General features: G+C 43.8%; 1 protein-coding gene across 1 annotated transcript in view; it reads left to right on the forward strand.

The window, feature by feature from the left end:
* Window positions 1–1,114: 1,114 nt before the first annotated feature.
* Window positions 1,115–12,102, forward strand: part of PTPRK (protein tyrosine phosphatase receptor type K) — a 416,718-nt gene continuing 405,730 nt past the window's right edge. The window contains exon 1 of the mRNA XM_086461237.1: window positions 1,115–1,226. Coding sequence (XP_086317363.1) covers window positions 1,115–1,226 — 112 coding nt within the window. The remainder of the gene's footprint in view (window positions 1,227–12,102) is intronic.

Consider the following 12,102-nt stretch of genomic DNA (forward strand, 5'->3'; position numbering starts at 1 on the left):
AGTGCTCTCAGAGACAGAGAACGAGGCCTTTATTACACGGCATACCTGGAGTCTGGGTCTGGCGAGATCCTGCTTCACAACCCGCGGGTGTCGAGTCGCATAGCTGCACACAGACCTGCCTGAAAGGTCGGTTATTTATTACACGTGGAAATGAGAGCATTAGTGGCAATACCGTTTATTACAATTTCAATTCCGATCAATGAGACTTTACTAGCATTACGAGCTCGACAAGTGTTGCCAAAGAGAGGAGAGCAAAGAAAAAAAATACAAACCCTGACTCGAAGATAACAGCCAGGCTGCTCGATGCACGATGATAACGCAACTCCCGCCGCCCGATCTATAACGCGCCTGTAAAAGCAGGAACAACCAGCGCATCACACCCGCGGCCGCTGGACTTTTCCCCTGCAAACAGCGCCCGGGACCCGCCGCCCCGGGCCGTGCTCCCTGCCCCGACCTCCCCGCCCCGCCACATCACCCGGCGCCTTCTCCCTTTCGCCCCCTCTTCGTCTCCCCCTTTTCCCCCAGGAGCGGCAGGGGGGGTTGCGGGCGGGGGTCTCGCAGAGCCGCCGGTAGCGGCTGCCGGGCTGTGCCGTGCCGTGCCGAGCCGAGAAGAGCCGCGCCGCGCTGAGCCAGGCTGTGCCGTGCCGGAGGGAGCGGTGAAGAGCCGAGACGCGCCGCGGAAAGCCGTGCCGTGCCGTGCCGCGCCGCGCCGAGCCGAGCCGAGCCGAGCCAAGCCGAGCCGAGGCGGTGCTGGCCCCCGCGCCTGCAGCAGGAGGCGCTGCCGGGCGCCGCTCCGCCCGCGCCGGGCTGCGGGCCGGAGTCCCACGTTCCCCCTGCCAAGTGCCGGGGCGCGGGGGTTGGACGTGCGCGCTCGGCTCCTCCCTCCCTCCCCGCTCGCCCAGCAGCAAAGTAACTCCGGAGTACGAGAGGAGCCGGTGCCGCTGCGCTCGTCGCGCCGCAGACGGCTGCCCCAGCGGGCGGCCCCGGGGCCAGCGGGCGCCCCTCGGCGCGGGGGGTCTCCTGGCGAGGCGCCGGGGCGGGAGAGGCGAGCTCCGCCCGCCGCCGCGGGCCGGGGCAGCCCCGGCCTCTTTCGGAAACTTCTCCGCAAGTCGGCATGGGCAGGGGGGCCGGCGCCGCCGCCTCGCTGCCGCTGCTGGCGGCGCTCGCCCTGCTGGCCGGCTGCTCGCCCGCCCTGCTCGGGGCGGCCCGGGCCCAGCTCTCGGCAGGTGAGTTGTCGCTCGGTGCCCAGGTGAGGGCGGGCGGCGCGGAGGGGTCGCATCGCGCCTGGGGTGCCCGCCGGAGAAGGGGAGAGGGTCGCTGGGAGTCGCGGGTGGCATCACGTCGGGACACGGCTCTCACCCCTCGAGGAGCGGCGGTGGGGCTGCGGAGGGGCTGCCCCCCCGCACCCCCTCGCCGTCGCCGCTGCTGTGTGGGGCGCGGTGCGGCGGGGAGGGCGACCGACGCGTGTCCGCAGGCTGCCGGCGCGGGGCTGGCAGCGGCGGGCAGGGCGCGGGCTTCGGGCCCCTCACAAACTCTCCTTCCTCCTCCTCCTCTCCTTCTCCTCCTCTCCCCCGGCCAGCCTCCCAGGTGGCGTCGGTGCCGGTGGCTGGGCCGGAGCTGCTGCCGCCCCTTCCCCCGCTCAAACTTTTCCCGGCGTTTCCGTGCCCGGCACGGGGGGCGCAGCCCTCGGGGCGCCCCGGCTCCTCGCCGCCGGAGCGGGGCGCGGCGCCGAGCTCCCCTTGCCCCGAGGCGTGGGCCGGGGAGGCACGGCCCGGGCTGCCGCTGGCTACCAGAACACCCCCCCCCCCCCCCCCCCCAAAAAAATAAGAGCGGTGAGTGAGAAAGGAGAGGGAAGGCAGCATATGGGGCCGACGTCTCTTTCCTTTGAAAGCCGCACATTTTTTCGCCCCTTCCATCCACCCCCCACCCGCTCCACCCCCCGGGGTTTTGCAGAATAAAAGCCCGCGGGGCTGGACGGCGGGAGCTGCGGCCGGTGCGACGGTGAGTTGTTGGCCCCAGGGGAGCCTTGGGGCAGGGGCTGGAGCTGGGGGCCGCTCCGGGAGGGGTGGGCAGGGCAGGGCAGGGGGCAGCACCTCCCGTGTTGTGCCGGGGCGATACCGGCTGTGGGAGCTTGGGTGCGGACCCTGAGCCCCTACTCCGCTGTAGTTTATGAAGCGTCGTTTGCTTAGGGTGAAGTTGTGGCGTGAACCTGTTCTTTTTGTTTGCTGCGTGAAGTATCACGCGAAGGACCGGCTGAAGTAGACTTCAGGCTCTTTTCTTTTTTTTTTTTTTTTTTTTTTTTTTTTAATAGTACTTGCTATTACGCCGGGTCCATTAGTTGGACAGGCGTTTGGAGGCTTTATCGTAGGATACTGATTTGAAAACTGCTGTTAATAAAAGTATCTACACTCATGAGACTTGGAAGGATAGTTTTTGTAAGGACTGATGTGTAGTTGGGAGGCTTTTCCCTCCACCCGTCTTCCTATAAATTAGGTTTTAGTTGAGACGTTTGAGATGTGTCGTTGGTTAAGAAATGTGCTGAAGCAGTAAGAGAAATTGTGCTGTTCTGAACAGATTTCATCCCTCCTATGTGGCTGACTTCAATGTGTATAATTTAATGTCTGCATATCAGAATTGTAATATTACATGAACACCTACAAGCCTTTTACCATATTTGCAGCTGATATGTTGTAGGAATAGCTAAAATAAAATATGCCCAGGCGTAACATCTTTTCATTCAAAACCATACTGAAATCAGACCAGTGATCTTTACTTTACTGTAACTCGTTAGGCCAATGTTAACAGCAAGGGTAACTATTACGTAAAGACTTTTTTTTGTGATCTTGTTAGCTGGTGTAAGAAGAGTAGGAAGTTCTGATAACTTATAAGATCTGTGGTATTTTATGCTGAAAATGGGACATGCAGCCATTCTTGGAACTGCAAGTACAAGAAGCCAGCTTGGTGCTGTGAGGTATGTGTTAGGTAAGCGGAGAAGGATGTTCAATAGCTTCCTGACCAGAGTAGGTGAAGCTTATCAAGGAGCTGAACAAATGTATCTAGGAAACAATTGTTTTTGGTCTAGCACGTCAGCAGTTAGAGACTTTAGTGTCTATTGCCAAGCATCAAAAATACTGATGTGTTGCATTGGTCAGAGGTTTATTAGTTGGAAACTTGCTGAGGCTTTCTTGAACGTTGGGAGAAATAGATTTGTTAGTAGCTGGTGCTTTCAGTGTAATGGATTTGAGGCATGGTGCTCAGGCTTTCATTAAATACATTCAATATCCACGTGTAGAGCTATGCCCTTCTGAACGCTTATGGTCAGTCTTGCTTTGAAGGCTCTGAGTTTGGTAACTACCATAAGCTTAGTTGCTTATTCTAAACCAGTCCCTGAAGCCTGTGTGTGGTTTTGACTGTCTGTTGATGAGACGCCTTTAACCAGCTGTTAGTGAATGCAGGACACAAAGGTTGGGGTTTGTATGTCTGTTCCAGTGAGAGCCTCTCTGTTGCCTACAATGAGATATTTCTGTGTTTGATGCCCAGAGGAGCATGCTTTCTTTATAGTCATCTGTTCTGCTCAACAGGAGTACTGTTTTTCATGCATCTTTGTTTGACTTCCTTCTCTCCTCCTCACCTTAATACCCTGGCCTGTACTTTTCCACGTTAAACTGAATCTAACTTGTTTTCAGCTTCCTTTTTATTCTTATTGTCTGAATTGTAAGAAATTAAAACTGTTAATTTTTCTTTGCCATTAATGAAGCTATTAATTCAGTCTGGACCCTTCACAAATCTCGCTCATTGTAATTTGATTTTTATTTCCTTTTTATGATGCTTTGTACTACTTCTGAGTCTGAACATTGGCCAGATCCAGAATCCTTCATAAAAATTTTGATATGTTTATTAAGGGTCTAATCAAATTATGAATTTCTTGAAAGTCAGCCTTCTTCAGGAGTATGTGCACAATGGTTGTTATCTGTTCTTCCTCATTACATATTCCGTGAAAGCAAATGAGAAGGCAAGAGGAGGAGCAGCAGCAAGTTAGGAAAAGAAACAAGATACATCTTGTAATTTGTTGCTGTCTTAAAAATTGTGCTTGTATATCAGCTCCACCTCCTTTGCACATAGTTGAAACACTGTATATTTTGTCTTTCCTCACACATCTCAAATGAAAAAAAAGCAACCCCAAGCAGCTTCTCTCTGACCCCCCAACCCAGCCATAATCCACAGCGTAATGTTTTCTGGTCTCTGTAGATTGTTTCTTTACACCGCGGCTTTCCATGACCCTTCAACTTGGGTGCGTGCCTGTCAGAATCTAGGCCAAAATGTTTTGGCAGCGCTTTCTCTGTTGAAGTCTAGCTATTCCTTATATAGCACCCCCTTTCATCTGCAACTCCTACAGTTTGATAAAGAACAAGTTCAGCTTGTTTTCACAACTCAATCACTTTAAACTTACATTTTTTTGAATATTATTTTTAGCAATTTGCATGTTTTCAATTTTTTTTTTTTTAAAAAAAAGAAGAAAAGAAAGTATTTCAAAAATTTTTTTGGATGAACTCTGCTGGTTTGTCAGCTAGCTGGTGAAAATATGCATTGCACTGCCTCCGATGGTGTCTGTGCAAGTGTGTGGTTTTTTAAATGAAAGATACGAGGATAAAAATTCTACAAACGCATCAGCTTACCTGAAGTTATTTAAGTTATTTAAGACCATCAGGATAGTTAAGCATAAAAAGGAGAACTGTATGTTTTACAAGTTCAAGTCCTTTATTAATGTAGTTATTCCTCAGACTTTCTCATGGAAAGTACTTATGGTGTTGCAAATGAACAGGCTGAGTAAATATTACTGGATTAACACCCCCCTGCCCCCCAGGATAAAATATTATAGTCTGTCTTTGGGAGAGATTCTAACTCAGAAATTCAATATTATGAAGTCAAAGATATTATTTGTTTTATTTGTTTATAAGGATTTTGTAATTAAATACACTTACAGAGAAATATATGAAAATCTTAATAAGTATATCTAGGTTTTTTTATTTGTAGAATGTATATGTAGAAGAAGAAATTAAGGGCTTTTTGAAAATATTTTCAAATACCTTTAAGTAATTAAACTCAGATTAGCCCTTTGCTGTCAGAACAGCAAAAGTTGCTTCAGTCATATTTGGTCCTTGAATGTGCTAGTTTGCATGCGATATACAGGAGAGTATACTTGTGCAGGTAGGCATGTATGCATAAGAGACTTCTCAGTAGCTTCTTTTTTTTCCACCAAGCTGTTAAAATATATTGACAAATTATATGGAAAATGAGTGGAATTATAAGTGAGGTGTTTTTTTTTTATTTATTTTTTGCTTTCGCTCCCTTCTTCCCAAATGTTTTCCTTTCCTTTTTACATTCAGCTCCTTCCATGGCACTGTTAGTTCAGCGATCACTTGTCTATATGTATTTTCAGATGCAGTATTGCAATTATAAAATGTATATACAATTTCAGAGTTCAATTTAACTGGTCCAGATGGGTTTGAAAGCACCCAGAAAACAGTGACCCCAGAAGTGTTGTTAAGTCTCTTTTGTCTGAGAAATCACAGTACTGCTTGATCACGTTGGTAGCAAAGTAAACAGTGCATCTTAAATGGTAGATGTCTTGCCCTTGCTTAAGATCTACTTAAGATAATGAAAAATAGAAAAAAAGGAGGGGTGAGAAATCTGCACAGGATCAGGGCGGAGTTCCACCTAGCCCAGTATCCAGTCTCTGATGATGGGCACTCAGGAGAGAGATATTTTGGCAAGGTGAGTGACTTCCTCTGAGTACTGTCTGTCCACAGAGACAGCGTGTTGGTATTTAATGTTGTAAGTGGATTCTTGTAACTGTGTTTGTGTCTTATAACATCTTCAGCCTGTATTGCTTTTAGTGTTTGCCTCGCTTTGTGACAAGGAATCTGTATGTTGTGTGGAAAAAGCTATGGTTCTTTGTTTTTTGAATTCGTGAGTTGTATTTAATATCTCCTAACTCTTGTATTAAAAGATGGTTAATAATTTCTCCCAATTTACCTCTTTCATGCCATGCAGGATTTTTCCAGTCTCTCTCAACTATTGCTGTTCTAGTTGGAAAAGTCCAGTTGTAGCCACTTGCTATGAAGGTACCATTCCGAATCTTCTTTTCATCCTTTATCAGCCTTCCTTCTTTTCCGGTTCTACGTTGCTCAGTGTTCAAGAAACCGATGCCTCATGGATTTATGTAATGCTTAATGATGATTTCTGTTCTGTTCCCTATCCGTGGTGTGATTGTTCTGGCATTTGCTTTGCTTTTTTGACCATTTGTCCCACTCCTGGTTGTGAGCTGCCGCTTATGGGACTATCTGTTTCATTACTGAAGAGGTGAGATCTTGTGGCTAGATGATGGTCTGTAGGGTGGCTGTGTGAGTGGACAGCGGGACTTTTGGAAAGGGAAGAGTCTTTAGCCAGCCCTTTTTGAGGGGGAGAACTTTTAAGGCTCTTGAAGGATCTGCAACCTCGTGTTGGATGTCTGTGATAGTGAACCTGTTTAATGCTTACCGCTGTGGTTTGTCTCCTCTTTCTGAAATGCTCTTAGTACAAGTGAGTTAAAAAGGGTTTATCCTCTTATATGGAAAGATTGACAGTATCTGGATTAACATGCAGAAATCTGCAACACTGCTGTATAGTTGCGTCTTGCTCTGGAGTCTTTATGATGTCTTTGTATGAACTCCTTAGCTGGAAGACCTTTAGGTCATCTTGACCTTAGGAGTTGGATACATCACTGAGTGTCAGCTTTGCTGTACATCAGCAGCTATTTTGGCAAAATCTCTACTGTTCCTTTTGCAACACAGATCCTGTTGAATGTGTAAGAGGAATCTTCCAAAACTATTACTCTAGTCCTGATAATGTGAGTCAGTCAGGACACACCTCATTGTTTTCATGTGCTGATGGGATCCCATCTGTCCGTAGTTTATTATTGTCATGGAAAGATGCCTTTGTAGTGCTGCTTCTAGAAGTGTGCACTCAGATTTGGAGCTTCAGTTACAATCTGCCAGTGCCATTAAGCTGATTTAAGTTACTGCTGCCACAGAGGGGGGCATTTCCATTGCTTGAATGGCTCTCAGGTCTTTGCCAGTGCTAGATCTGGCCACTGTGTGGCCTGTGGGTGGCTTGGTTTAGCTTTATGTGAATCTTCGTGGAGGAAAGATGGGGCTTGGGATTAGTCTGCTTTTGATCGGTGAGTTTAGCTGACTTGCAGGTGTGTGGCCGCATAAATTTGATGTATGGGAGGTTTGATGGTGGGATGGCTCTGACAACAAGCTGTAGTTGCAGTGCAGCTCATGTAAGGTGAACCTGCGTCATTTTGAGTCATGTTGGCTGTACGCTCCAATGGCCGTGCGGCGTTTTGTTCAGCCAAGGAAATGCAAAGAGGAGGCAGGAGGGCACAGAGAGGGGTGGGAAGAGCGGCCCAGTGTTCCCTCTGGAGCTGCAGGGGTTAGATTGGGTGAAGGTGGTTGAGGCTGCGCTCTGTCTGACTGCACACAAACCGATGACACAGAGCTAGTGTCTCTTTCTCTGACATGAATCTGAGTAAACTGGGCTTAAATATGTTCCTTCATTTTAATAGGTAGCTAAGGCATTTATTGTGTAAATGTATAAGCAAGAAGTGGCCAATTAATGGCACTTAGTAGAGAGCTGGTGTGACGGCAAGCAGTAGAGGGCTTGGAGAAGGTGACACCTAGATACCAGGCTAGAATTAGAGGGTGTTGTGACACCCAGTTTGGGGTGCAGCAGCAACCAGTTTAAAGCTGATTTCTGCAGTTTCACCTTTTTCCCCGACGTGATCTGTCCTTCCCCATCCTATGGGGTGTTTAAATAGGAGACGTGTGGATGTGGGTAGAAGAGGAAAAATGATGGTGGTTTCTAAAGGTAGGGTGAGCCAGCTGAGGAGTGATAAATGGCATTGGTGAGAATTTTGTAGCATCTGGCTGAGCCTAAGGTCCTGTTGCACCTAGTTTTGTAGGTCAGAAAGGCCTCATGCTGCTTCCTGGTAAGCCTTGACTACAGGTGACTTTAAACTATGTAGTTTAAAACTATGCAAACTACGCAGTTTGAAGTCACCTATAGTGCGTGCTTACCATGTAGTTTAAAGTCACTTACAGTCTACTCTTACCATGAAGCTATATAGTTGAAAGCAATTTTTGCAATTTCTAGGTGTTTAATAAATATTAGAAGCTAACAGAAACATACTGAAATATTTTCCCGAACAAGAAGTTACTAGTATTAGTGTGAACTCAATGCTGTGTTTAAAGAAAGAAGCAAACAAGCAAAAAAGCCATGTGCTGCCCTAGCCTCAAAAGCACTGAATATGGCAAAAGAATAGCTGTTTCTTCTAAGTACATGCACACGTACCCTCAGACTTGAAAAGCTGACATTAGTGGCATGTGGAAGTATCTTATATCTGTTTTTTCCTTCTGAATGTTGAGCTGCTCAATAGCCATTAAAGTTGTGGAAATAAGCTTAAAATTATCCATCTTAAAGAATATTTAAACATTTAAGGAGCTGTTTTTAGTTGATTTAATATCTGATATATTTCTCTGTTAATAAGGTGCATTTGTCCATTGAAAGGTAAAAGCTAAGTATTGATCAGTGAATTTGAAAGAACAGAAGTTTTTAGGTTTGCTTTTTGTTACTTAAATTTAATTTTCATGAAAGTTGGAGTTTTTATTAAGAAATCTCCACATGTATTTCAGTTAGGAACCATTTATTTGTTGATCTAAGCAAATCTGTTTTGTGATTGCTGTCATGGCCAAATCTTTGCCTTGACAGCCTTTGCACTGTTTTATTTTAAACAGTCTAAAAATATTCAACAGGATCTAATAACCTAGGTAACGTACCTAGTATGAAAACAATGAATTAATGACACAGTGCTGCGATTTGTTTTATTTGAAGGACTGTATATGAACTGTTCTGTGAAGTTGTTAATCAAGATCATTTCTGCTGTTGATAAGCTGGTTACAGAATTGAGGCTCAACAGGGGCAAGGATCAGGAATTTGAGTCAATGTATTTGTTGAAACATCTGTAATATATAACTGTATTCTGGGATAAGAACATAGCATAAGCATATAGCAGTAAGACCCACTACAGGGTAATAACATGACATATAAATGACACACGAGTCTCTGGTTAAAAACATCTGAATCTCCTCATAGAGAAGGGAGAAGTGCTGCCCACTGACAAAAGGAAGGAGAGCCTCCCAAAAATCACGACAAACATTAACAGCAATGGGACAACCTTGTATTGATAACCTTGGATTGCTTTCTCAAACAGAATAAGCCATAATTTTAAACTTATTTTCCTATAGGTTTAAAACTTGGAACTGCATTAGGATTTTTTTGTTGGCATAGTTGTATTTGCTAATAGACTTGTGTGGGTTCCCCCCCCCCCAAATTACTCAATGGTAGGTGTGCTAACAAACAAAAATACTCTTTAGTATGGATGGGGTCTGAAAGAGATTTGCTGGTCTAATAGTCCAGAGGGGGAAAAAAAAAATCGGTATTTTCCATAAGCATGGATTAACTTTAACATATAAAAACTTACTTTAAGCTAGAAGGTGCTGTACATGGGCTTGTCAGGCATTTGTTCTTTTTAAGATGATGATATGTATGTGGAATTGGCTGATATTTACAGTAATGCACCAAGTATAGACCTCAGTAAAAGATTTGAGACTTAATTTCTTGAGGATTGTTGCTGTGATAAGATTAAATTCTTTGCTCAGTACTATGGGTAATATAAGGTTATTTTTGTTAGCCAGCATATGAAAGATTGGACCCTTCAATTTGCCAGCAAGTCATTTATTTCTGCTACCATTTACTAAAAACACGTGATTCTATTTATTAATTGAGTAGCAAAAGAAGCCATTTCTCAACTACCATGTCATGAACTTAATTGTACTGATTTAGGAGACACTTGTGTACTTTAAAGCCAAGTTCTGCTGCAATTAAATTATGGTATGTTCGTTCTAATTATTACACACTGGTTGCTCAATTTATTCTGAGGTGGAGTTGTATGCTTTCTTTTGTGTGTAAACACTTGTTCTGTAACAGTAAAAATGACTGATGAATATTAACCAGAAGAGAAAATTGTTATGAAGAACAGTCATGGCTGTAGTTCAAATGATTCACAGCTCAGAATGAAAATTTTGACTGGATAGCCGATTTCTTTAACCACTGGATTTTTTTTTTTTTTGTTATTTCCAAATACAGGTTACGTTTGTTTGTGAATTCTGTAGTGTGATTTAGGATACCTGTTGCTTTTTAAATGATTTAAAGATTTAAGTAATAAAGAAAAAACGTAATGAAGTGCTGAGGTTTTAAGCTGCTTTTGTCATCTTTGCTACAGTGAAAAATTAAAATTATAAGACCTGGTGGAGACTTGTCCATAGCTATTAATTAGAAAAATGCTCTGATTTGATATTTTATCTCTTCATTATATATGTATCATCTCTGTGAGGTGTTAGGCTGGAGTACGATCAAAATGGGGAGTATCAATTGTCTTGGTTCTCTTAGTGTTATCCTGTTTGCCTGTTCTTTGTAAATGTGAAAGCACTTATCAGCCGTGAAAGCACTTATCAACCATGAAAGCACTGGAGAAATGTGGCCGAGTTCATGACTTCGTACAGCAGAGAAGTTCTGCTAACTGCCGTCACCATACTGAAAATGCTTTAAAGGGACAATTTGTTAAAACCTACTAATCCAAAATACTGAAGGTATTTTTATAATTTGTTCAACTTCTGGTTCTGTTTCTGAAGAAATTTTTTTTTATATATTTATAGAAGACATTTTTCCAGGTAACTCTCAAATTAGTATGCTCAAAACTGAGTATTGTACATGTTTTAAGTAGGCAGTACACCAAAACGTTGGTGTATTAGCTTTTTGGTGCTTTTCATTGTATGTTTTACAGAGGAGATAATGGTGGTGGTTTAAAAATAGGATTAAATAAATAAAAGGCCTGCCCCCCACCAAACTTGGAACCACTGAACCATCCTGTAATCCCTTCCCTTGTCCCTGAAAAAAGAAGTGGATTGTCATTTTCCCACTATTTTTTATCCTCCTCCTCTTCCCCCCTGCCCCCTTTTTTAATCTCCTTGGCTCTCCTTGGGTTTTGTTGGAAGAGTTTTATAGCAATGTCATGGGGTTTAGCGCCATAGTTGAAGGCAGTCAGGTGTAGCAGATTCCGTACTCAAAAATGGTAAATAAGTATAATGATCATTAAACTTTTCAGGAAATTTTTGTATGCTCCTTCGCTTAACTGCTTAGCTGTATCTGTCTTTGTTCATGTGACAGCGTTGTTTAGTGCGTTCAGTGTTCAGTTTTTCAGGCTAGAAAATTTCCAGTCAAAAGGCTTTCCTCTTTTTCACAACAAAAATATAAGGAGGTGGTTTTTTCAGTCTTTGCCTTATTCAATTCAGAAAAGCCAAGCAGATACTCTTTTTGCAGTTAGTTTTTGCTAGTTAGTAATCCATCCTGACCCAACTTGTGAAAATACTAGAAATTGCAAACTAATTTTACAGGCTTGCCAGCTCTTCAGCGTATGAATACTTTGTGTGTGTGGTCTTGTTTAGTGCAAAAGGTCTGTTTGTATTAAGTTTCTTGCATTTGTAAATCTTTGCAGGCTTGGCTTTCCTCTTCCTTGCTACCTTTTCTTTCAGATAGTACAACAAACTATTAGCAACCCCCACCCTCAAGAAAGCCCTTCATCTCATTGCTACGTACATGCATAAACCTATAATGTATGTACATATGTAAGTGTAAAATAAGGACAGACTGTTTTCAGATGACAGCAAAATGTTTAGTGTGTGATGATTTGGATTTCTGAATCAGTTGAAACAAAGCTTGTTAATGAAAGGGAATATAATTTCTCTGGTAAATAGACTAAATAGATGGGTGTAATGTCATAGAATGTAAATATGATTTTTTTCCTGGCAGAAGTGGCTGAAAACTGGCGGTGAGAAGTTCTCAGTCAATTACTTCCTTTACTTCCTTTTTAATATTATTTTTAATGTTTTTAAAACAATTCTATTAGTAGTTACTGAGTTTGGATGCTGTTAATAGCTGAGC

This window comes from Leptosomus discolor, chromosome 2 (assembly GCF_034619465.1).
Source record: "Leptosomus discolor isolate bLepDis1 chromosome 2, bLepDis1.hap2, whole genome shotgun sequence".
Taxonomy (NCBI): Eukaryota; Metazoa; Chordata; class Aves; order Leptosomiformes; family Leptosomidae; genus Leptosomus; species Leptosomus discolor.